The 26,304-nt window shown below is 49.1% G+C and overlaps 2 protein-coding genes across 2 annotated transcripts; one reads left to right on the top strand and one right to left on the bottom strand.

The window, feature by feature from the left end:
- The first annotated feature begins 6,142 nt into the window (after window positions 1–6,142).
- LOC123121639 (uncharacterized) lies at window positions 6,143–7,800 on the top strand. Its single transcript, XM_044541654.1, has one exon. The coding sequence runs from the start codon at window positions 6,277–6,279 to the stop codon at window positions 7,519–7,521; it is 1,245 nt and encodes a 414-aa protein (XP_044397589.1). The 5' UTR covers window positions 6,143–6,276; the 3' UTR covers window positions 7,522–7,800.
- A 3,013-nt stretch (window positions 7,801–10,813) lies between these two features.
- LOC123121638 (Golgi SNAP receptor complex member 1-1) lies at window positions 10,814–16,748 on the bottom strand. The gene is made up of 5 exons (XM_044541653.1): window positions 16,476–16,748; window positions 14,549–14,776; window positions 14,161–14,322; window positions 11,140–11,253; window positions 10,814–11,049 (listed from the first exon to the last, which is right to left on the bottom strand). Exons 1-5 carry the CDS (start codon window positions 16,509–16,511, stop codon window positions 10,936–10,938), a joined length of 654 nt encoding a protein of 217 aa, XP_044397588.1. The 5' UTR covers window positions 16,512–16,748; the 3' UTR covers window positions 10,814–10,935.
- Window positions 16,749–26,304: the final 9,556 nt, after the last annotated feature.

Raw genomic sequence — 26,304 nt, 5'->3', positions numbered from 1 at the left:
TACCTATATGCGGTATTCTTTTGCATTTCTAAGCAAATTTGAATGTGCCATCTCTAATTTTCAAAATAAATTTCTCTTTTGTGTGCTCGTACCGCTTGCGAGGCGGTGAGGGGTGGCCAATATTTTCCATGCTAGATGTGTTATTCTCATGGTGAGTGTTTATTCACTTGTCATTGCACGAGAGTAAGGCAAAGGTATTAGGGATGCCCAATCCCGAAATGAAAAATGAATTTACTTTATGTTGTCAAATAATAAATTCCTTGGAAAGTGTTGGTATGGAGGGCACTCGTGGATACGGTTAGCCATGGAAAGTGAAAGTATGGTGGAAAAAGGAATAAACTTTATTTTTTGTTTGGGAACCGCCTATGATATATCTAGCATGGAAAGTGTTGGGAGCTCTAAGTCGTTTTCGTTGGTGGGAAAAGTATGCCTCTCAAAATGTTTTTACCTCTCAATTTTCGCTTTGAGCTCAGGCACCTCTACAAATCCCTACTTCCCTCCGCGAAGGGCCTTTCTTTTACTTTATGCAATTTTTATTTTTAATTTGAATCTCCATCTTCTCTTACAAATCACCAACTAGGAGGCACTATGATCGTACTTGAGCATTGGGTGTAGCTAATATGCGAATGTGTTTCATGAATGGATCAATGATTGAGCATGATGGGCTAGGATAACTTATTTTAGCATTGATATTTTGAAAAACATGGTTGCTTGTTGGTATGCTTGAGTATTTAAGTCCTCATGTCAAAACTAGACTATTGCTTTGAACCGTATAAAAGTCCAAATGTCCATGCAAAAGAAAAGAATATGTGATGAATATGATAGGTAGCTTTCCACAACAAATATTCCATTTTCAATTGCTACTTTATCATGTTAAGTTTTATGAGAAAGAGTTGTTGCTATGATGCTAGGAAAAGTGATTGAAATTATCATTGATCAAACTTATGCACTTTGCTAGCATTCACACTTCATAAATTATTATTTTTATCATTTACCTACTCGAGGACGAGTAGGAATTAAGCTTGGGATGCTGATACGTCTCCAACGTATCTATAATTTATGAAGTATTCATGCCATGTTTACAACAATTTTATATGGTTTTGGTATGATTTGCATGGAACTAACCCGGACTGACGCTGTTTTCAGCAGAACTACCGTGGTGTTGTTTTTTGTGCAGAAATGAAAGTTCTCCAAATGAGCTGAAAATTTTTGACGATTTTTTTGGAACAAAAGAGACTCCCGAAGCTTCGTGGAACGACCAGAAGGTGAAGGAGTAGGGCACAAGACACCGGGGCACGCCTGGGCCCTTGTCCGTGCCCCGGTGGCTTGTGCTCACCTCGAGGCCCATCTTCGCGTGAAACCGACGCCAAAAAATCCTATAAATAGAGAAACCATAAGAAGTTAACCTAGATCAGAAGTTCCGCCATCGCAAGGCTCTGTAGCCACCGAAAACCAATCTAGACCCCGTTCTGGCACCCTGCCGGAGGGGGGGTCATCTCTAGTGGCCATCTTCATCATCCCGGCGGCCACCACGATGAGGAGGGAGTAGTCCACCCTCGGGGCTGAGGATTTGTACTAGTAGCTATGTGTTTAATCTCTCTCTCTCTCTTTCTCTCGTGTTCTTGAGATGTCACGATCTTTATGTAACGTGGGCTTTGTTAATATAGTCGGATCATATGGTGTTTTCCCCTCTCTATATTGTTGTGATGAATTGAGTTTTCCCTTTGAGATTTCGTTGTTATCGGATTGAATACTTTTATGGATTTGAGAACACTTGATATATGTCTTGCAATTGAATACTCGTGGTGACAATGGGGTATCGTATTGATTCACTTGATATATGTTTTGGCACTCAACTCGCGGATTCCCGAGGTGACGTTGGGGTAATCTATGCGTAGGGGTTGATGCACGTTCTTGTCTTTGTTTCTCCAGTAGAAATCTTGGGTCACTCTTTGAAGTTCTTTGCGTTGGATTGAGTATTATGAATATGAATTTGCTTTGGTGTTATTTTAGTACGAACTCTAGGATAGATCGAACGGAAAGAATAGCTTTATGTTATTTTAGTACGAACTCTTGAATAGATCGAACGGAAAGAATAGCTTTGGATAGGAACTTTGGAGTGATTCTTCATCGCACTTTGAGGGGTGGTTATAGGATCCAATTATATTAGCACTGTTGAGAGATTGCACTAGCGAAAGTACGGACCCTAGGCCTCATTTTCAAGCATTGCAATACCGTTTTTGCTCCGTTTACTATTTGCTACCTTGCTGTTTTTATTTATTCAGATTATAAAAAAATATTTATACCATCCATATTACACTTTTATCACCATCTCTTCGCCGAACTAGTGCACCTATACAAATTGCCATTGTATTGGGTGTGTTGGGGACACAAGAGATTTCTTGTATTTGATTGCAGGGTCATTTGAGAGAGACCATCTTCATCCTACACCTCTCACGGATTGATAAACCTTAGGTCATCCACTTGAGGGAAAATTGCTATTGTCCTACAAAACTCTGCGCTTGGAGGCCCAACACGTGTGTACAAGAATAAAGTTGCGTAGTAGACATCACTTTCTCATAATGATCAAACCATACTCGATTCTTCTTCTACTAGTTCCTTTATGAAGAAAACTATTGAATTCAGATGTGATCTTCTGGAAAGAATTAAACACAACTCTAAAAGTTGGGGACTCGACAAAGGTAAAGAGTCAGGTATAAAACCTTTAGTTTGATTGTGTTAAATCTTTTATGGACACCATGCTTTTCATAAGTTTAGCACTAAATATGGATTTGATTCTGAGATAGTAGCCTCCTTTTGTGAATCATTTGTTACTCATGCTGCTTATCCTAAGGAGAAGTGGTTTAAATATCATCCCCTAATAAAGAAAATATTGAGGACCCCGTTGTAGTTAAAGATGAAACTATCATTTACAATGTTGATCCAGTTGTGCATGCTGCTTATATTGAGAAACCTCATTTTTTTGTTAGGATAAAGGAACATGCTAAAGTCTCAAATGTGGTTAATAAAAGTAATATTGGAACACCTAGACCCTCTGAACAAACTAAAGTTGAACCTAATGTTGCTATGGTTAAAGATCTCTTGGTCGATAATATTGATGGGCATGTTATTTACTTTTGTAGTGAACCTACTAGAATTGTTAAGCCTGGTCCTAAAAATAAGAATAAGCCTGTGGTTGACATGCCTGTTGTCTCTGTTAAAATAGGAGATCATTTTTACCATAGTTTATGTGATTTGGGTGCTAGTGTGAGTGCTATTTCTTTTACCTTATATCAAGAGATCATGAATGATATTGCACCTGCTGAAATAGAAGACATTGATGTTACTTTAAGCTTGCGAATAGAGATACTGTTTCACTACTTGGGATTGTTAGAGATATTGAAGTCTTGTGTGGAAAGATCAAATACCCTACTGATTTCCTAGTTCTTGGTTCTCCACAAGATAATTTTTGTCCCATTATATCTGGTAGACCTTTTCTGAATACAATTAATGTTAAGATAGACTGCAACAGAGAAATTGTTAGTGTTAACTTTGGTGATGTGTCTCATGAGTTTAATTCTCATCCTTTAAGAAGGGCGTGGAACCCATGTGTGAATAGTGAAATTGTTTTAAACAATGAAAGATTCAAAAAAATTATGGTGCAAGATGCTCATGTGCATGATGCCCATGCAAGAAGGTCGTAGCAAAAAGGACAAATTTCGGGTATCTGAGAAACTTTTGAAAACATCATTGTTCACACTTGATTTTTTCTTTTTACCAAGAGCTCCTCAAATGTCCAAACACCCCCATATTTTGCACGAGGATCACACATTTGAGCATCTTTCACCATCAAAGAAATTGTTTTTTATTTTATTTTACTATTCATTGGGTGTAGATGAGCCCGGACACCAAATTTAATTTTCGTTTTTCTTGTAAGTCTTCTCTCATTGTTCGTTGCCAATGGTCAAAATGGATCATCAATCGGATTAGCGGTTCGAGATATAGAAGTTCTTTCGGTTTCAAGAAATGAGAGAATCTTATGTCATGTTTACATATTGTATGCATATCTTGTCGGGTTGATTTGCGATAAGCCGTTACTCTCCAGGATCATAATTGGCACCGCGGCCCTAGTCATGTGCATAAATAATACCCACCTCATGTTCGGTTGACAAACAAGCTCCTCGCAACTCTATTTAAGTTGACACAACTCTATTTAACTTGATAGATGCAACACAAACTTAACTTACGAGGCTCAACCCTACCCCCCCCCCCCCATTGAATAATGCCATTGACATTCATGTACGATGGTGATGATGTGAACACAAGACACGAATTCATTTATTATCAAAACGAACATAATAATTTAAATTTTCTCTTGTTGGAAAAAACATAAAACGAGCATGAGAGGATGAGAACCCTCCTCAGCATCCAAGCCTGGTCCAAGCCAGAGTAGTGCTAGGGTGGCTTGGAGCTTCTTTTTAGTAGTGAATTGGTAAGTTTGATAAGATCACCCTTCACTAGATTGTAGCCATTGTCGATATGCTCAAAATCCTCGGTGATTTTAGCATCAATAAGCTCAACCTCTTATTTTGAAATAGCCACCACTAGATCTCTCAAGAGTTCATCTATATCCAGAGATCCACTTTAAGAGTTTCCTTGTTATTTTGCTATCTATGGAGATTATATTCAAAGAGTTCCACATTCTTGTTTTCCGTGATGATAAGTACTTCCGCTTTCTCATTGTACTCGTTACATTACCAAAGGGAAGCCAAGAGATCACATAATCTTTTAAAGACCTTGCCGCGCGTAGTGGCAATATCATTTGGCGAAGTCGGCACAAGAAGTAGGCGGAGTAGAGGCAGCAGTTGCGGGCTCAGGTGCAGCTAAATCGCAATCAATATTCCCATCTGGGGTTGGCGGAGTTGGTAGAAAGCACGGTTGGTGATAAGCTGGTTCTAGTTTTATTCCAAAATCCAGTGCCCGGAACTGGTAAATCTAACAATGTAGGCACACGTTGGCACAGTTTTGTAAATAAGAGATGTCTCATCCGGTTGAGTTGTCGCAATCAGTCTTTCTCTTCCTTTCTTAGTAGCAGATCCAACATGACTGTATTAAACCTTAAGCAATCAGGGTATCACCATCCTTCAACATTAACATCCCACAATATGTTTGGAGGCATAGGAGATGAGTGAGTGAAGCCTAGGGGATTAAATGAAGGATAACCCTTCGAGTCTCTAGCCATGAGGCATCACTGGTCGGCGTTCATTCATTGAAGTATAGTCAAACTCAAAGAGGGATGCGGACTCAGATGAAGAGTAGTCAAACGTCTATCGCGCCACATGCCCTTCTTCCTCACAATTAGAATTGTGAGAGGTGTACTCTTGACCAATGAAAGTCTGTGCTTCCCTATTCTTGTTTACTTCCTCTACATCCGTTTGAGCGTCAGTTAATTCCAGATGGAGGGAATAGTTCCCATCTTTTAAGAAGGGCTTCTTCGTGTGCGTCGTCTTCTCCTTGTTCTTATTGCCAACTATCAAAATGGATCATCACTCAAATTAGCGGTTTGAGATGTAGATGTAGATGTTTTTTTCGTTTTAAGAAATGAGAGAATCCAATGTCATGTTTACATATTGTATGCATATCTTGTCCGTTTGATTTCCTATAATACGTTACCCAGCCCTAGTCATGTGCAAAAGTAATACCCTTCTCATGTCCGGTTGACAAACAAGCTCCTCGTAGCTCTATTTAAGTTGACACATCTCTATTTAACTTGATAGATGGAACACAAACTTAACTTACGAGGCCCAACCCTATCCGCCCGTTGAATAATGCCATTGACATTCATGTACGATGGTGATATGAACACGATACACAAATTCATTCGTATCAAGACGAACATAATAATTTAAATTTTTCTCTTGTTGGAAAAAACATAAAACGAGCACGAGAGGATGAGAACCCTCCTCAGCATCCAAAGCCCGGTCCAAGTGAGAGTAGTCGCAGCATACTGGCAACTGGCACGGTCGCGCGGCCCCACACCCAGCTGGGTCCAACGTGTCCGGGTCCCACCGCGCCGGAGTCCCGTCACCGCCCCGTAACCCCACCGCGGCAGAGTTATATTTACCTCCCGCCTCGCGGCCTAGCCGGTCCAGTCCAACCCCCAGTCTGGCAGTCTCCCCTCCCTCTCCCAAATCGAAGCGAGAAATTCCCCAAAAAGCTACCCCATTTCCGTCCCAGCCGAGGCACCGGCGCCGCAGCCGCGCCCGCGCCCGCGCGATGCCGAACGCGATCCCGGCCTTCTTCCGCGCCTCGCCGGCCGCGGCGTCGGGCTCCGGCGCCGGGGCGGGGCCCAGCCTCGCCACCTCCGTCTACGAGACCCGCCTCGGCCTGGCGGCGCTCTCCTGGTCGCGCGCCGCGTTCGGCCTCAGCCTCCGGGCCGTGCTCCGCGTCGGGGCGCTCGCCTCCTCCTCCTCGGCCTCCGACTACGGCTGCTACGACGACGGCCCGGAGTTCGACGAGGAGACCACCATCGCCGTGCGCGTCCGCCCCTGGCTCTTCTGGCGGCGCCGGGGGACCAAGCGGTTCCACGTGCACGACCGCCGGATCGACCTGGCGTGGGACCTCACGCGCGCGCGGTTCGCCTCCCCCGGCTCGCCCGAGCCGTCGTCCGGCTACTTCGTCGCCGTCGTGGTCGACGGCGAGATGGCGGTCGTGGCCGGGGACATGGCGGAGGAGGCGTACCGGAAGACCAAGGCCCAGCGGCCGACGGGCCCCGGCCACGTCCTCGTCTCCCGGCGCGAGCACGTGTCCATGCGCGACGGAGGGCATGGCCGTGGGCACAAGACCTGCGTCAAAGTCCGCGGCAAGGAGCGGGAGATCTCGCTGGATCTCGTCTCGCGCGGGCACGGCAAGGACAGGGAAATGGACAAGGAGAAGGACAAGGCCGAGGTCGGGCTGTCGGTCTCCGTGGACGGCGAGCGCGTCCTCCACATCCGCCGCCTGCGCTGGAAGTTCCGCGGCAGCGAGAAGGTTGACTTCGGCGGCGGCGACCGGGTCCAGGTCTCCTGGGACCTCCACAACTGGCTCTTCTCCGCGCGCGAGCCGGCCCTCACAGACGCCGCCTCCGTCCTCGCCGCGGCGTCCCCGCCCGCGCACGCCGTGTTCGTCTTCCGATTTGAGCTCGGCGACACCGGCGGCGGCGAGGAGCGCGACACCGCAGAGGCCAAGGAGAAGGAGCTGCTCGACAAGGCCAGGAGAGGCGGCGCCGGCGTCTTGTCAGGCTACCTAGGGCGATGGGGCAGAGGGGACTGGAGCGAGACCAGCAGCAATGGGGAGAACCGGAGGAAGAGGGGGCAGGCGCGGAGGCTGGCCAAGGCAAGCTCGTCGTCGTCAGCATCAATCGCATCTTCCTCGGCCTCGTGGGCGAGCAGCTCGACGGTCATGGACTGGGCCAGCCCCGAGGAGGCCGAGCTGCACCGCGGCGACGGCTTCTCGCTCCTCGTCTACGCCTGGAAGAGCTAGTAATGGCTGCCACGACGGCGTCGGCGGAAGCGGCCGGCCGGCCGGCATTGTTACATTTGATGATTGGATCTTCATTCAGCGGGAGCTTCCCTCCCGATTGTTGTAAGTTGCAGCTGTCCTCCGAGCAATGTTCGTGTGCAGTTTTGCGTGCTCGGCTGACCAAAAAATTGTTCATTACTACATCAATAGCCAAGGATTTTCAACAGCTAGATGAACCATATTACGACCTTTGTTCCGTCAAATTCAAAATTTAGGTGGCAAATTGCTGGATTCTGTTAATCATTTCTCCGGCCCGGTTGGTCGATTAGGTATGACACTGCGGACTTTGAAAACGATCTTCTTAATCTAGGGATGATTAGACTAAGTAGTGGTTACATGTCTTCACTCAGAATAATTTGCCGCTACGCTTAGGGGCTTCCATACCATGTCTCCCGTGCCACCACTTGCTGAAAAGGGTTAGAGAGAGAGAGCATATGATCGGCTGTTATCAGAAGCCAACAAATTCAATCCCCAATCATGGGGTGATAGGTGACAAGAGCCGGGCTGTTTAGATTGAGACATCTACATGCTGGTGCTCCGCTGGATCGTCATTGCTTGCTGGTTGTTCCCTTTGCTAATTATAATTTTCTTGAGGGCGAGAGCCTTGCTAATTAGTCGGAGCTGGTGGTTATGGTTTTGGATTAAACAACGACAATGCTGTGGGTGGAGGGGCTTGGCTAATGAGTGCTGCAGCAAAACAAGGTGCCGCATACGCAACTCTTGGTGTGCTGTCATGGAGCATTAACATACCAAGGGGCCATATGAATATGATGTGTTCTCAAATGCTCTTGCATGGTGGAAGAGGTTGGGGTTTTCTTAATTAGAATGTTCTGCGTCGAGGTCAGGTCCCTACTCTTCTTTAGAAAGAAAAAAATCCCAATCATCACCATTCTTTCAGTGATGTGCAGTCGTTGCAAAAATCCTAATCATCGCCATTCTTTCAGTGATGTGCAGTAGACCCTAGATCTTAACTAATGTGTTCTTGTCGACCATTCTCCAGTTTAAAAATCCTGTATGAAGGACCTCTGAGAGAAATTTTATTAAAAGTGATCCGTTGGTAGAGCGGATTTTTGGGACCTGGGTACACCGGAATCCGCCCGATTTTATAAAAACTTAACAAATGTATTTCTTGTTTTGAAAATTCCCGGAACAAATCATGCCCAAAGGTGTTGGTTGGAAACTTACTGATGCAACTTTTCCTAAAATAATATGACCAGTGTGGCTAGATAAAAATGAGAAAGTGAGAGTGTTGCCATTTAAGTTTTAAATGTACCATCCTCATATATATTTTTTCATTTTCATGCAGGACACAAAAATCGTCATATTATTTTGTAAAAAGTTACATGGGTAAGAGTCTCGAGTCGATACCTATGTGCGTGTTTTTCCACGGAAATTTTCAAAACTCAAAGTAGTACATTTTTGTTTGCCAAGTTTTAGAAAGTGGGTAGACCGAAATCAGGGATCACTCTACTACTTCCTCTGTTCACTTTTATAAGGCCTTGTAGACATTTCAGACAGCATGCAAAGCAGGTCAGTTGTTTGAAACGAATTATAAAAGTGAACGTAGGGAGCGGTGACAGTACATCTCTCAGTGGTTGGAAACATGGAAGAGCGGTACGGGCAAGCTTTAACCATAAGTAGCCCACACTGAGGCCTGATTTCCCAGCACAAAAGTTGCTCGCAACAGAGAACTGGGCGGTATCCAAAGACGGAGCACATGATGAAGAGTGAACAAAACTGGCAGCGGAGAGTGGGAGGAGAGGAGAGGAGAGGACCATGGACCAGTTGAGCTTGCTGGATTCAGATGAGTTGGCTTTGACCGGATTAGTACTACTTACCACTAGTGCATCATGTGGTGATCTAGTAGTACTACGCAGCGTATTTTAAAAACGGCGATGATTTCCGGCGAGGCAATCACGGAATCTTGCCACCGAAGGAAGGGAGGGAGATTAGCCCGCGATCGTTGACCCGGATCAGACGCTGCATGCACACTCTACTCTTGGTTGATGAGAGCAGTCCCTGGTTGCTGGTGCTGGTGATGGTAATGGTGCCCCCCGTAAGGGGGAGGTATCGTGGCCGTTGGCCAAGCGGCCGCGCCACGTTATCCAAAAGGAGTAACCACGCCGGATTCAGCTCCCGCTCGCTTTCGCCGCAAGTTTATGTAAGCTTTTGAGTGCAGCTGCTAAAAGGAGTATGTTAGAGGCCAACCCCTTCGCTGCAAAAGAAAAGAAAAAGAAAAAAAAAAAAAGGCCAGCCCCTTCCGATTCCGTGGGCTGAAGCAACTGGGCGAGAGGATCTTGCTGCAGTCGTCGTTGCAGATCTGTGCGTGATTCTGTGAGACCAGGCGTGGTCAACCGATCCGGTAAGCTCCGCGGTGAAGAAACTTGGCCAAGTTGTTACACATGCACGTACTACTGTTTCTCCGTGTATTGTGGGCAGTCAGCGGTGAGTACTGCCGCTGGATAGCGGTTCGCCACCCCCACCACGTCGGCAGGGAGCGGAAAGTGTGCTGCATCTGTAGATCGTAACGACGTGTGCCGCCACGAGGCGTCACATGCTGATCAGCTCGCCGGGAAGTTGGGGAATATGTACGCATGCAAGTACACGACAGCTGCGCTCTCGACACTCGGCCCGCAACCGCAAACTGGCGTACGGCGGCCGGCTCTTGCCTTGCCGTGGGCGCTCGCTCACAGTCACCGGAACCCGTGTGCCGTGCCGCACCTGAAACCACGCGCACGTCCGGAGGGCGCGGCAGGCGCATGTGGCTAGGAGGGCCCCCGTGGTGCGGCGCGGTGCCAGCCGGCCGGCCGGCCGTCGTTCCGTCTCATCGCGGGGGCTTGGCTTTGGCCACTTGCGGCTGGGCATCACCTCCACATCCACATCCATATCATTGTCCGCCTGGAAGAGGAGACTTTGGCAGGTTTCGGTACGTAGCCCTTGAAGTTTCCGGTCCTGCAAGGCTGCACCCACCAAACGGCCTCTGCGATATGTCTATCCTGTTGGCAATCGCAGAGATTAAATTGGATGGATGCGGAGCAGCTAATAGCTCCAGCCACCTAGCAGCCCAGCTCACCTCAGCTCAACAAGAATCCTCAAAACTCAGATCCAGAGAAGTAGCTGGACAGCAATGCCGATGAAATCCCTCGTCCAAAAGGTACAAAACTAAAGAGGGGTTTTTATTTATTATATGCACAAATGGTACAACAGGTATATATGGTCCGGTCGAGATGGAGAATGAGGCTGAAGAGCGATGTGAAAATGTAATACCATTGAATCAATATTGTACAAACACCAATCATATCATTATCTGTACCGGCACTGTGATCCAAACTTACAACACTATGATGCCTTTTCGCTGTGGCCAACCACATCCTACTACTTTGACAACCAGTAGATGAACATAAGAAACGCGCAGACGGACGCCACGAGCGAGAGAATTATCGTGTCCATCGATTTCTTTCTTCTGATCGACGCGAGGATGTGATTAATCTGATAGGTTCAGTGGAAAGCAATTGTCAGGCACACACATCAATAGACGAGTCGTCACTTGCTCAGCTCATAAGGATATACGATACATACCGTGGGGATCCGGCTGCTAACGTTGCTTATTTTGGTAGTAATGCCACCAAAAGTTGAACGTTGAGACATGAGAGCGCCCAGTGTTGCTTGAGCCTGTGATATCACAGTATCCACCTAAACATGCAACAGGTAATGGTTCAGAAAAGCTAGACAATCCAAATTTTGGTACAAAAAGTATCACACCAAAAAGTCAGCCAACCAACACACCTTTGGTTTTCATGGTTTAATATCCATCTACATAGATTTTTCTAAAATTAACTAACTACTAGTAGTTGGTTAAAGTTTGAGGAACCTAGAGGTAGCTCAGGCTAAGTAGCTCTGGCAGTGGACACATATGTGTCTTATCAATTTAATAAAAATATTCTCCAGTCAGCCAGCAGCCCCTTGAGCATGAAAACACATGTAATAATGCACCCCGTGATCCATACAGTTGACAGACAGCAGGCAGCAAAGGCGCTACAGTGGTTTCGTTCCGAATTCTCAGTATAGTAAACCTATGTAGCTTAGAAAGTAACAAGACAGTGAAAGCATTTCTACATGCAACTATTGATGATGACCAGAAATGCAAAGGCAATACGGTAGTTTCATTCCGAAATCTCATTATAAGGACTGTTCTCCGGTGTCCGCATTCGTAGTTGTAATTACTGCTTTGTTGCGAAGGTGATTAGTGGAAAGTTTAAGCATTGTTGTAGACCGTCTGTATATAAGAATAGACTTCCTGTGCTGTAGAAATGGTCAGAACATCCTTTTCACAGGTCCAGCCTATGGCTTACTGGTCAAGGGAATAACCCTTAATTTCTCATGTCCAGACATAAGAAAATGACAGCTGAGAAAGTTACATTAAAGAAGGGACTGTCAGCTTTTAAGCCAGCAGCTCCTATTTGCAAGTTGTGGTCACCTCCATCGGTTATCTCCTCAGAGCATCTCCAATAGCTTTTACGTTAATTTGTTGGTATGTTTATCCATGTCATCAACATCAACCAACAAGCTATCATAGAACCATTCCAATAGTATATCGAGTTGTCCAATAGAAATGAGATAATAAATAAGGTCGCTCTCTTTGCACCTTGGAGCTTGTGCAAAGGTTGTTGGTTCAAGTTCAAACAACTTTGCTCTCTCATCTCATTTATTCTCCGCCACAATCATCACATATCCTATGCGGCAAAATTTACCAATAACTATCATATAACCATTAAAGATGCCCACACACAAACAGCATGTGGTCTTTGCTAAAAACCTAGGTCCTCTTTACAGCTTCCAACATAAGCATGCAAACAATGTCACTTTCTATGTTCCATTCCACTTATATTTCAGCTTTCGATGGGAACTAGGCCATAACTCGAGTACTGAACTAATGCCCTCCTGCCACTATATGTTCCCACGCAACAATGACTACCAGAAAACCCTTAACAGGGAGCTTTAAAGGCTTAAAAAACATCATATTTGTTCAATTGCAGTTTTCAGTGATGGCGAGTTGGCGACACTGATGCCTTTCCGATTAAAATAGGCCTGCACCAAGGGCCAGCTTTGAGCCCTTATCTTTTTGCTTTGGTGATGGATGAGGTCACAAGAGATACAAGGAGATAACCCATGGTGTATGCTCTTTGCGGATGATGTGGTGCTAGTCAACGATAGGCAGACGGGGGTTAATAGAAAGTTAGAGCTGTGGAGACAGACTTTGGAATCGAAAAGTAACAACTGAGTACATAAGGTGCGGCTTCAGACTAGTAGGCACGAGCAGGAGAAGGGAGGTTAGCCTTGGTGGGCAAGTGATACCTCAAAAGGACACCTTTCGATATCTGGGGTCAATGCTGCAAAAGGATGGTGATATCATGAAGATGTGAGCCACTGAACCAAAGCTGGATGGATGAAGTGGCGCCAAGCTTTTGGCGTCCTCTGTGACAAGAGAGTGCCGCAAAAGCCAAAAGGCAAGTTCTATAGGACGGCGATTCGACCAATGTTGTATGGAGCTGAATGTCGGCCAACTAAAAGGCGACATGCCCAACAGTTAGGTGTAGCAGAAATGTGCATGTTGAGATGTGTATGTGGCCACACAAGAAAGGATCGGGTCTAGAATGAGGATATACATGATAAAGTTCAAGTGGCACCGATTGAAGAGAAGCTTGTCCAACATCGTTTGAGATGGTTTGGGCATATACAGCGCACGGTTAAAGTGTGCTGATAATGTCAAGAGAGGTCGGGGTAGACCAAACTTGACATGGGTGGAGTCCGTTAAGAGAGATCCGAAGGACTGGAATATCACCAAAGAACTAGCCATGGACAGGGGGGCGTGGAAGTTAGCTATCCACGTGCCATAACCATGAGTTGGTTTTGAGACCCTATGGGTTTCAACTCTAGCCTACCCGAACTTGTTTGGGACTAAAAGGCTTTCTTGTTGTTGTTGTTGTTGTTGTTGTTGCTGTTGGTCTTGTTCTTGTTGCAGTTTTTAATGAAAGATAGATTTCTAAACAAGCAATTTCACGAGCATGTAGGTTGAAATTCTAGAAATTTTGCTCAAACTGAAATAGACGCGCACATGCAATTATTAGCATGCACTATAATCAAGTTAAATGTAATATATGGGCCTTTGTGGAATTCCTGAACCTCATTGAGTCCAAAACATATTAATAACAAGCAAGAACAGTTAAATTGTGCAGCACATGCCATAGGAAAACCAAAAATAAAAGCGACATCGTTCCCTTATTTTATGTGGCAGGTGCTGTTCAGTAAGAAAATAAATATTTGTTAACAAATACTCCACCAGAAAGGTGAATTTTAATTCATTTGTTTGTCCTGACAGAATTAAATTATCTCCTAACAAGAAAGGTGAGTGAGGCTCCTTCAATTTGAAATGCTTGAGAATTCTTGTTGGTAATGCAATGCAACTTCATTCATGCATGTAAGCTGTTATCCTAGGTTTGTTTGTATGCCTTATATGATACTATCTGATAGAGCTAACAATAAATTGAGGCAAATTTCAGAAAGCAATACAGGTGCTCCTAAAAAGCAGGACAATCCTACCTGTCCGGAATTCCTGCTGATTGCAGCTTGTTCTCTAAGAAGAGCTTGTTCTGAGTCTCCAGACTCTTCCACGTCGAACTTTGCTCTGTCAAAGTCTCTCAAGTCAAGGAGGGAAGCATGCTGTTGCTTCACTCTGAGACTAGATCGAAGCCGATAGAATTCCTGTGTTGAATTGTTGGGTTAGCAACTTTTCAGAATTATGAGAGAAGTCTAGCCGTTCTATATGCGGTGTCCAAACTTCAAAGAGTGTTGCTCCACAGCAAACTTTATAATTCATGGTTATTATGACTGGGGAGAAATTAATAGAAACCTTGATTTAATATTGGAGCTAAACAAACTGTAATTGTGAAGAATGTGATTACTTAGTGTAAGAGGGATTTATTGGAACCTGCGTCAGGTCTTGCAAAATCTCCATATGACGGGTCAATGTATGAGATAGAACTTCCGAGCCTCCTGATGATACCCAGGTTTGCATTTGAGAATTAACTTGCTGAAGTTGCTTTAGTGATCTTTCTATATCAGTCTCGATATCATTCTCTGAACCATCCGATTTCATAGAAACCAATTTACGGTATGCAATCATTTGGTCGTCTAACTGAGCTTCCAACCTCCTCGCCTACAAGCAGAAATAGTACAGTAACAACTTTAGCCATACACACACATACGTCAAATACCATCTATCAGCCTACTCATAGCTTCATGAAACCATAAGGCCATCTTCAACGCAAGTCGCTTATGCAGGTGCTTAGGGAAATAAAAAAGATACCATAAAATTAAAAAAAAAAACCCAGCAGTTTATAGACGCTAACCCGTAGGCGCTAATAAAATCGTCCAGTGCAGCAGCGTTTTATCCGCGGCAAAAAAGGCCCAAGCTCCCGATTCAATTTCTTGGGTCGACGCCTCACCTGACGCCAGGAATCGATGACCTAACTGCTAATCGACAAGGATATCCATCCTGGCGCCTCTCTGTTAGCGCCCATGTTTGGCATGCTCTAATGCAGCAGTCGTATTCAGAAAGTGACATCGTTACAGAAAATAAGTTGGCATGGCACCTTCCTATAGCCTATCAAAGGATGGGTTCAGCCATAGACTCATACCGTACAGTCCGAACACACTAACCGTAAGCACCTAGCTCTCATGAACAAGACTAACACCGCATTACATTACTAGATACTCCATAAGCACGATTACACAACCGAACCAACAAAAGCATCAGATGCAGAAGGGACAGTTTGCTAGGATCAAAACTATAGTCCGTTGCACACTAGATTAGTGTCACATTGCTCCAAGCCCACCCATGTTAGTCAAAGAAATGGGCCGCCGAGGAGCACAGTTTTTAGAACATGGACACCATGAAACTAGTCTTGGTGTCACGAAAAATCTACAATTCCAGAAGATGAAGAAAAACGCATTTCGCTCCACAGACATGGACTGCGGATTCGACGGACGAGGCGCTCCAATTTTACATGGCACTAATAAAAACGGCTGGTGCAGCAGCGTTTTACCCCGCACAGCCAAAAAGGCCCAAGCGTACAATTCAATTTTTTGCGTCGGCGCCTCACCTGACGCCAGGAATCGATGACCTAATCACGTAACAGCCAATCGACCAGGATATCCATTCTGGCGTACCTCTGTTAGCACCCACGTTAGGCATGCTCTAATGCAGCAATTGCATTCAGTAGTGACATCATTACAGAAAAAAAGTAGGCACGATGCCTTCTTAGCCTAGCAAAGGGTAGGTTTTGCCATAGACTCGTACCATACAGTCGGACCACACTAACCGTAAGCACCTGGCTCTCATGAATAAGACGAACACCGCATTACACTACTACTAGATACTCCATAAGCACGATTACAACATCGAGCCAACAAAAGCATCAGATGCAGAAGGGACACTTTGGTAGGATCAAAACTCTAGTCAGTTGCGCACTGGTTCAGTGTCACATTGCTCCGAAGATCAAAGGTATAACTGCGGCACAGTTTTTAGAACATAGCCACTATGAAACTAGTCTTGGTGTCACGAAAACTCCACAATTTCAGAAGATGAAGGAAAACGCATTTCGCTCCACAGACACAGGCTACGGATTAGACGAGCGAGGCGCTCCAATTTTACGTGGGTCGCCTCTGATGAATTCAGCGGGCAGTGGGGGAGAATCGTCGGTGCGAGGACCACAGCGGCAGCGCAGCACACCCACCGCGCGGCGCAGGCGCCGGCCAGGGCCGGATCTCGGGCGAACGGACGCCGGCGAGCGAGCGAGAGAGAGAGCGCGACGCGGGGATCCAGGATGGGGGGGGGGGGGGGGGGGGGTATTCACCTGCTTGCGAAGGGCGTCCCAGGACGACGCCTCCATGGCTCCGAAGTCCTCGGCGGCGCCGTCCTAGTGATCCGCCGGGAGATCTCGGCGGGGGGCGCGGCTGGATCTCGCGCGGGCGCGGCGAGCGAATCAGTGGGAGAGGGTTGGAAGGGGTGGGTTGCCCGATGCGTTGGGGAGGGAGAGGGAGAAGCGTCAGGTCGGGGGCACCGTGGTGGTCAACTGGTCGGGTGAGGCTCGGTGGCACGGTGCAGCCACCAATCCGGGGGCCCCCTTAATCGAGAAAGCCACGGCAGCATAGTGCACAATTTTGCATTTTTGGTCTACCAAACTTCAAATTTATTTAGGGAAACGTTTGGGGCCGGGGCGCCGGCCGAACCACTCGGCCGGTCGCGTCCACGCGCGCTTCGTCTCAGCCATCCATCAAGCGACACGTAGGATCTCGCCCCATCCCATCCCCGTCTCCCAGCTCCGCGGATCTCGCCCCATCCTCGTCCCCTGCCCCCGCGCGGCCCCATCCCCGTCTCCCAGCTCCGCGGATCTCGCCCCATCCTCGTCCCCTGCCCCCGCGCGGCCGTCCTCATCGCCGGTGGTCACCCGCGCCGGCCGTCCCCATCGTCGTTCGCCGTCCTCGCTCGCCGGCCCCGGCGGAAGCTGGAACCGCGTCGTGGCCTGCTGCAACCGGTGCCCAGGAGAGCTGCCATCATGGATGGCGAGCATGGTGACGACGAGCTGCGAGGACGGCGGCGCTCGCGCTGCAGACATGGCGGAGGCATTGCAGAACCTGCCGCACGCCCTCATGCTACAACCGTTAACCAAAATGCTTCAAACCAAGATGAAAAAAGCTTCAACCAGATACACCAAAAGCTGCAAGCAGTCATTGCCATGGCGGAGTGCTACAACCGTCGACATAAAATGCTACAACCCTTGATGAAAAAGCTTCAACCCGAAACGATAGAGAAAGCATTAACCAAGGCTGCTACAAAGAAAAAAGCTGCAACCGTTGGTAAAAAAGCTTCGACCGTAGATGAAAAAAGCTACAACCATTGAAAAAGAAAGCTACAACCATACACTGCGAACCAGAAAAGTTGCATTCGTTGTAGACAAAGCTTCAATCGTATGTGTGAAATGCTTCAACCTACAGTCAAAGCTTTTCTGAAAACGATGGAAACTTTTATCTTTATCTTTTTTTATGTTTTGCTACAACCACGTCATTTTTTTGCTGCAATCAGCAACCATAGAAGCTACATACGGTTAACATTTTTGCTACAATGATGACGGCGGGCTGCAGCGGTAAGCTTTTTTGCTGGAAGCGATAAACTTTTTTGCTACAACCGGTGTCGTTTTTTGTTGGAACCAGCAAGAGCCTCGGGTGGGCACACGGCGAGGTACAACGCGAGCACAACAACAGGTGCTGCGGCTGGCGGCCGGCGCCACCGGAGATGCGGCGAGGGCGGGGACCGGCGACGAGGACTGGCGGCGAGGGCGGGGTCCGGCGGCGACGAGGAAGACCGGCGAGGGCGGGGACCGGCGACGACGACGGGCGGCGAGGGCGGGGACCGGCGACGACGACGGGCGGCGAGGGCGGGGTCCGGCGGCGACGAGGAAGACCGGCGAGGGTGAGGACCGGCGACCACCGGAGGGGACAGGAGGCGCGGCGCCGCGCTCCCCGAACGGGACATGCGGATCCCTCCCGAGGAAGAAGAGAGCTGGGGGGCGATTTCAATTTTCTTTTTGCTCGGATCCAACGGCCCGGGCTGGACCGGCCGAAACTTTCGGCCGGCGCGCCGGCGCCTATAAGTGCCCATTTTTTATGAGAAAAGAAACAACTTCTTTTTGCAAGGAGCTACCAAACTACCGGGCCCCACTTGATCGCGGAATTCTAAAAACGCGGGAATAGGAAAATATAGGAATGAAATGTCATGTTCACCTGTGTAGATTTCCTTCCCGTAATTATTTCAGGAAAGGTAGCGAAGCGCGTCCCCGCCGGCGGCCACTCCGGCCCCGGCGTCCACCTTCCCCTCCCTCGCCGGTGGCCATCGAGGCCTCGGCGCCCACCCTCCCTCGCCGGCGCCCACCCGGGCCCCGGCGCCTTCCTTTCGCCTGCATCGTCTCCGTGCGGGAATCGCCATGGCCTCCGGCTCCGCTAGCCCGGCCTCGGTCTCATCCAGACTCCAGCCCATCGTCTCCAGCCTGGGGTTGTCTGCATCGTCCGGATCGGGGGAGCTCTCGACTGGGGCTGGAGGCGCGCCGGCTGGGGCCAACCCTGGGCCTGCCGCGGGCTCCGCCGTGCCGTGGCGCAAACCTGGGTCGTCGCGCAAGGCGCTGTGGCGCAAAAGAAAGGCTTTTCGTAAGCAGCAGGCGGCGGCGGGTGGAGCTCGGCCACGTTCGTCGCGTTCCCCGGCTTCATCGCCGGAGCGAAGGGAGATCCCGGCGGACCTGTTCGGTCTCTGCTTCAACTGCTTTCGCGAGGGCCATCGTCGGGAAGATTGCTGGTTCCCTCCGCTCTGCATCCAGTGTGGCCTGGAGGGTCACATATCCACGGACTGCAAGCGGCCTCGGAGCCCCAGGTCAGAGGAGGATCTCCGACATGATGCGGTGGCTAAGGTAGCGCGAGCGTCGCAGCCGTCGATGCAGGCCGGACCTGCGAACAGGCTGTCACTGGCGACTAGGCAGGCCACTCCCTTGGAGAGGCCCTCGCCAGTCCCGGCTGACATCGCACCTGTGGGGTCTGGGCAGGCTTCGGCTGCCGCTGCTGCTACCGGGAGTATCTGTGTGCTTCGCCGGACGCAGGAGACGGAGGATCTCGAGCAACGTCTGAGGTTGGCGGTGGTTGCCTATGTGGGAGGAACACGGCCTGCGGTGTCTTGCCAGGAGGCGACGGAGGCCTTGTCGGAGGAGTTGCGCATACCCCGCCATCGTTTCTCCGTTCACAAATACCACCCTGAGGATTTCTTGGTTGTTTTTGCGGCGCCGGAGTTGCGCAACAGAGCTTTGGCGGCGAGCACCGTCGAGCACGGGTTCTTCAAGCTGTTCGACAAACCGTGGCTCAAGCTGTAGGAGATATGCCCTAGAGGCAATAATAAATGATATTATTTATCTCCGATTTCATAATTATGTTTATGTTCCATGCTATAACTGCAATGATTCTCGAGTCTGCAATATCCACGAGGCTCGGAGGAAGACTCATATGCACGTGTGGAATAATAAACGGTAAGAAGTTTCCTAGTCTGGCCTCTAAGACTAGCTCAAGTGTTGCATGATGGTTCTGTTTTCCTGATCATGGGCATGTCAATGCCAGCAACTTTGAGGGCACAATGTTAAGAGAACATTTGTGTTGAATCGACCCAGATTGATGTTATGCTATGAGATACATTCGTCACAAGTTAATGGTTTATAACACAGAGATAGTTAATGTTTGCATAATTCCTTAGACCATGAGAGTATCGAGTTTCTTCATGCTTGCTTCATGAACTTTGGGGTTTGTTAAACGTCATCCGTAACTGGATGGCTATTACGGCGGCTTACGGGTTCATGGGAAAGTATGTTAATTAACTTGATAGCTCGAGATTGGGATTTGCTCCTCCGGCGATGGAGAGATGTACTCGGGCCCTCTCGGTGTTATGGTGTCCATCATCGTCTGGCCAGACACTTTGTGATTTGATCACGGGGATGCCGGAACACGAAACGAGAAAAGAGAACAAAACCGGTAACGAGGTAACTAGCATAGTGGACAAGTTGTTGATCCACGGGAATGCCAACATGTCTCACCTCGGGTATTTGTAACATATCGCGAAGCAACAGGAATTGCACACGGCAACTGGAGGTTCACTCGAATATTTATTCGTGTGGGTATAGGGTCAATATGGGTGTCCACGGCTCCGATGTTGATCATTGATCGGAAGGGGTTCCGGGTCATGTCTATACTTCACCGAACCTATAGGGTCACACGCTTAAGGGTCATCTATCTGTTGAATACTAGACAGGGAGTCTGAGAGAAAATCACCGAAAAAGTTTCGGACACCGAAAAGTTTCGGACAACGGAATCGTACCGCAGAGAGAGGTCATTGGATAAGTTTCGATGATACTGAAAAGTTGTTTCGGGATACACCATTAAGTCAAATTGGTTTCGGCACATGCCTGATAATTCTTGGAGGATGCCAGAATCATTCTGGAAGCTTTTTGGAATTTTCTGAGATAAAAACCGGAAATGTTCCGGAGCTGCCGGAGCCACTTCAGATGCGTTTCGCAGATGAAAATCACTAAAACCGGAATTGTTTTGGAACGCGTTGAAAATCATTTTAGTGGGCACTGGAAATGTTCTAAGCCCACATAAATATTTTCAGTTCGAACGGACGCTGAAAAATGTCGTCGTGAATAGTGAAAGTGCTTTTTGGGATATTTTTGGAGAGCCACCTTTTTGGACTTGGTCAAAGTTCTAGAAGGAAGTGGCTTGCAAGGGAAGGAACCCCATTTGGGGGGGGCTAGGGGTGGCCGGCCATGGGTGGTGGAGCTCCTTGGAGCTCCACATGGCATCCCATTTTGTCCTTAACACCCTCGTGTGTGACCTAATGCATGGGGGTTTTTGGTAAATTGTGGAGGCACACTACCCCTTGGTTTTCCTATAAATAGAGGAGGTGAGGGCTGCCATCTCTTCATCCCTTGCTCTCATACACATGCCATGCATTATCTGGCTTCTTCTCTCCCTCCCACGAAAAGAGTTTCGTAGAGCCATAAGGCTGTCTGGGTTCCGGCAGGAACTAGTTCTGGACGGCGAAGCCCTGCCGGATAGATGACACCGTATGTGTGCAACTCTATAGAGAGATCGTAGTTTCGGTCTTAGTTCGTGAGTGCCTCCCGAAGGGCTGTCCGTGTGACCATCCGAGTTTCGAAGGTCCTCCCGGAGGGCTGTCCGAGTGACCGTTCGAGTTTCGAAGGTCCTCCCGAAGGGCTATCCGCGACACCGTCCGGGGGGGGGGGGCTGTTCGACCGCCTCCCGGAGGGCTGTCTGAGGAGCAGATGAGGGTATACATCCTCGTGGTTGGGAGGTTGTAAATCCTAGCTGCGGGGATCTGCACTGCCGATCGTCATCGACTCTACTTCCCGCTGCGCTACGAGTCGGTAACAAAAAGATCAAACCATGTATGCAGTCTCCATAGTGGTCCTGGGCTGGTGCGTAGGTCGGAAATTTTTTGTTTTCTGCTGCGTTACCCTACACAAGCAAGCTCAAGCTGTTATGAGAGTGATGCGCACACAAGTGGACATTATGATTGAGGGGATCCCTTCTCATACGTGGACGACCAAGACGGCGGCGGAGATTCTTGGCACGTCATGTCTGGTGGAGAGCTTAGCGCCGGAGACAAAGAATAGAGAGGACTTGTCCCTCTTCAAGCTTCGGGCATGGTGCATCGACCCAGACGAGGTGCCGATGGCCAAGCGTATCTGGGTGCCGGAGCCAGAGGTGTTTGGAGGACCGGCGGTGTGGCGGCCCACGTCACGTGCCTTGCTGGAGTACAAGACGCTCATTCACATAGGGCGGATGCGAGACCATGAGGGACCGGAGCGCTGGTTGCGGCCGCCTAGTTCTGATGGGAGTGGCCAAAGCGGGATGCCGGACGACTCCGAGGACTTCTCCGGCCGGGGTGAGTGGCGTGTTTTGCCATGGACAAGGGGAGTTCGTGATCACCGCGGTGGGGCGCCGGCAAGCGGAGTGCACGGCGGTTCCTATCTGCATGCGCTGACGGGGCACATCGGGCCGTCTGAATGGAGAATCCCGCCTATGGCTCGTGGCTCGGCGGTGACGGTGCGCGCGCCGGCGATCGCCACCGCGACTGCGGCGTCGGGAGCGAGACGGGAGGATGAGGACACGGCTGCGCTTGTGCCACCAGCAGCGCGGCGGGAGGTTGAGGATGCAGCAGTTCGCATGCCACCAGCAGCGAGGTTGGCCACATAAGATCCGGGTCGGAGCTGTGGGGCCAGGCCTACGTCCGAGGCTGCGGTGGCAGATTTGGTGCAGCGGGTTCCGATTGGGTCATTTGAAACGACTTTTGACCAAGGAGAGACTCGGGATCGCGTGGCCACTAATGGAGGTTTGCAGCTAATGATTGATATTGGGCCCTCTGCGGATCCTGGAGGAATAGATAAGGCTCAGGAGGTAGCGGCATTGGTGGATCCAAATCAGGCTAGCACTGGCGCGGCGCAAGAGGACGCGGGTTTGCTGGACCGGCCGGTGGGGGTCGCCACAGACCAGCTTGCCGCGGAACCCGAGGAGGAATCTACGCAGCGTTCCCATGTGGCGCTGCTGGCCGACAAAGCAGCAGACGGGTGGGTCCTGGTGACAGATTTGTTGCTGCCAACGACAAAGGAAGGGGAGGTGGTTCCAGGAGGTGGTTCGCCGGACTACGGACCCACGCCACAGGAGTTGGGGTGCGCTGATGTGACTACGTCTAGCGCATGCATGCAGGAGCCGCTGCATGGCGCTAACGACGCGCTGGCTATGGCATGTGTGGTGGCAACGCAGCACCAAAAGGGGCACCTCTCCGCCAAGGAAATTGTGGCGCTGGGTAACATCAAGGCCTTTTGTGTGGGCCTTCTCAAGAAACTTGCACCACCTCTTCTCAAGGAGTTTGAGGGACTGAGAGGAGTCAAAGCGGGCCAGGACCCATTCACACCACGCCGCACTACCCGGTTCGTTTGCTCTGGTGGAGCCAGGAAGACGAAGGCATCGGCTGCGGAAACGGTGCTGCTGAAAACCCTGGGGTTTGACTGCGATGATCTGGCGGTCTCCGAGGACGCGCTAGTACAACTACGTACGGTCTTCGACTCGCCGCTACAGGAGCCGCAGTTGAGGGCTATAGCGGCCATTTTCGGTAAGGCAATACCGCTAAACCTAGCGGGGGAGACAGGGAGGGCCGAACCCCTTTTGGCGCAGTAGGGGCGTCGGCAGCCGTGGTGTTGGAGTCATCATTGCCTGATGTCGTGCAACGCCTTGGAGTTAGTGTGCTGGAATGTTAGAGGTCTTAACAATCCAGCCAAGAGGAAGGCTCTTAGAGGGTTCGTGGAATCTGTCCATGCGGCGATCGTTTGTATTTTAGAAACTAAGTTAGAAGTGGTGGACAAGTATGTAATCTTGCAATGCATGGGACCTAATTATGATGGTTTCACTTACTTACCGGCGTCGGAGACTAGAGGAGGTATTTTCGTGGCTTGGGACACCACGAAGGTTCGGTTGACAAACTATGTCAACGACTCTCATTGCATTACTGCGTATGTTTCACCTATTGAGGGGACGCCATGGTGGTTAACAGTAGTATATGGGCCACAGGAGGACGATCAAAAGATTAGCTTCCTGGATGAGCTATCGGAGAGGAGATCACTTAGTCCCGGGCCGTGGCTTGTCATTGGTGACTTCAACCTTATTCTTTACGCGGCAGACAAGAACAAATCCAACTTGGATCGGAGAATGATGGGGAAGTTCAAGCGTTTTGTCGACATTAACGCGCTCAAGGAGCTTTTCTTGCATGGGCGTAAATTCACTTGGAGCAATGAAAGGGAGATGCCCACCCTCACAAAGATCGATCGTGCGTTCGTATCTGTCGACTGGGAGCTCGAGCACCCGGAGTGCCTGCTTCAAGCTTTATCCACCGAGTACTCGGATCATTGCCCTTTACACCTCACGCTTCAAGAGTCCATGCACATTAGGAGGAGGTTCCGCTTTGAGAAGTTTTGGGTCAAAATGGAGGGTTTTCTTGATGTAGTCAAAGAGGCGTGGACCTGTGATCCGGATATCACCGATCCTTTCATGCGGCTTGATATCTTGCTTCGTAACACGGCTAGAGCTCTTGCCACATGGGGTCAAAAGGAGATAGGAAATATCAAGCTGCAAATAGCCATCGCAAATATTGTCATCATGCGGTTCGATTGTGCTCAGGAGAATCAGAGGCTTACGGAGGAGGAGAGATGGCTTAGAAGAACCCTTAAGCAGCTTGTGCTAGGGTTGGCTTCCCTAGAAAGGACCATTGCTAGGCAAAGGTCGAGGATAACATGGCTACAAGAGGGGGATGCGAACACGCAGTTGTTTCACTTGGTGGCGAATGGGAGACGTATGAAGAATTACATCCCTTCTTTGCATATGGACGGTCGTATTATCACAGATCAGAAAGGCAAGGAGGAAGCTTTCTACAATGCTTACAAAGATCTGTTGGTCAAGGATGTAGCACGAGATTTCACCCTGGACTTGGAGGGATTAGGAGTCGGTCACATTGATCTCTCTGAGCAGGACAGAGTGTTTACCGAGGACGAGATTTGGGCTGTTATTAAGGACATGCCCTCGGACAAGGCACCTGGACCGGACGGGTTCATTGGATTGTTTTTTCAGAAAGCTTTGGACGTAATCAAGGTGGATCTCATTGCCGCGATTCACAAGCTTTTTGTTGGTAACGGAAGGGGTTTTGGGAGGTTAAACCAAGCTTTGATCACTCTTCTGCCGAAGTCTCCGGAAGCTTCCACTGTATTCGACTTCAGACAATATGCCTTGTGCATAGCATGCCCAAGATTGCGTCCAAACTTCTGACCGCAAGGCTCAGACCGCGCACGGGAGAGCTAGTCCAGGCGAACCAGTCCGTCTTCATCAAGGGGAGATGCTTGCATGATAATTTTTTGATAGTGAGGCAAATGGCGCGCTCGATGCACCGAAGGAAAGCGAAAGGAGTTCTGCTCAAGCTTGACATTACAAAAGCTTTTGACTCCCTGGCTTGGCCGTTTTTGTTTGAAGTGCTAAGAGCTAAAGGTTTCTCGGAACGTTGGATATCATGGATCGCAATTCTGCTTACCACTGCCAGCTCAAGAGTGCTGGTAAACGGATGCGCTGGCAACAAGTTCATGCACGCTAAAGGTTTGAGGCAAGGGGACTCGATTTCCCCTTTGCTTTTCGTTATTGCCATGGATGTCCTTACGGCAATTATTATCAAGGCGCATGAGGCTCGAGTGATGAGCACGATTAATGGATGTAGCCCGATGCAGCGCCTGTCTCTGTACGCGGATGACGTTGTACTATTCATCAAACCAACATGGCCAGATCTCCTGTTCGTTAAGGAAACCCTCACAATCTTTGGAGTGGCATCGGGGCTTAAAGTAAACTTCACCAAATCAGCGGCAATTATGATCCGAGCTGAGACTGAGGATGAAGAGCTCGTCAAGTCGGTACTACCCTGGAAGATCACCACATTTCCATGCAAATACCTCGGTCTCTAGTTAAGCATCAAACAACTTAAGAGATCCGAGTGGCAGCCGATTGTGGATGTGGCCCTTCACATATTGACAGGATGGTAAAGGGGCTTGGTGACTAGACCTGGGAGGCTTATCCTCGTCAACCAAGTCATGAGGGCGCGGGCCACACACCACCTTATGGTTGCGGAGGCGCCAAAATGGGCTTTGGAAAGGGTGGACAGAGGTTGCCGGGCTTTTTTCTGGGCCGGGACGGAGGAGGTGAATGGCGGCAAGTGTGTGGTATCCTGGGCAAGGGTATGCAGGCCAAAACACTTGGGTGTTATTGACTTACCTAAGCATGGCATTGCTTTAAGATTACGATGGGAATGTCTTAGACGCACGGATGCTTCCAGGCCTTGGCAAGGGCTCAACTTGACCGCGGATAAAAAGGTTGCCCAAGCTTTTGGGAGCCTAGTTAAATGGAAGGTCGGAGCGGGAGACAAAATCTTGTTTTGGAAAGATCGATGGCTTCATGGCGCAACCATCGCTGAGCTAGTCCCCTTGGTTGTGGCCACAGTCCGTACGCAGGTAGCCAACAAGAGGCTGGTACGTGATGCGGTGTACA

Source organism: Triticum aestivum, chromosome 5D, assembly GCF_018294505.1.
Source record: "Triticum aestivum cultivar Chinese Spring chromosome 5D, IWGSC CS RefSeq v2.1, whole genome shotgun sequence".
Lineage (NCBI taxonomy): Eukaryota > Viridiplantae > Streptophyta > Magnoliopsida > Poales > Poaceae > Triticum > Triticum aestivum.
The sequence above is the reverse complement of the archived record's forward strand: the minus strand, read 5'-3'. Positions and strand labels throughout refer to the sequence as shown.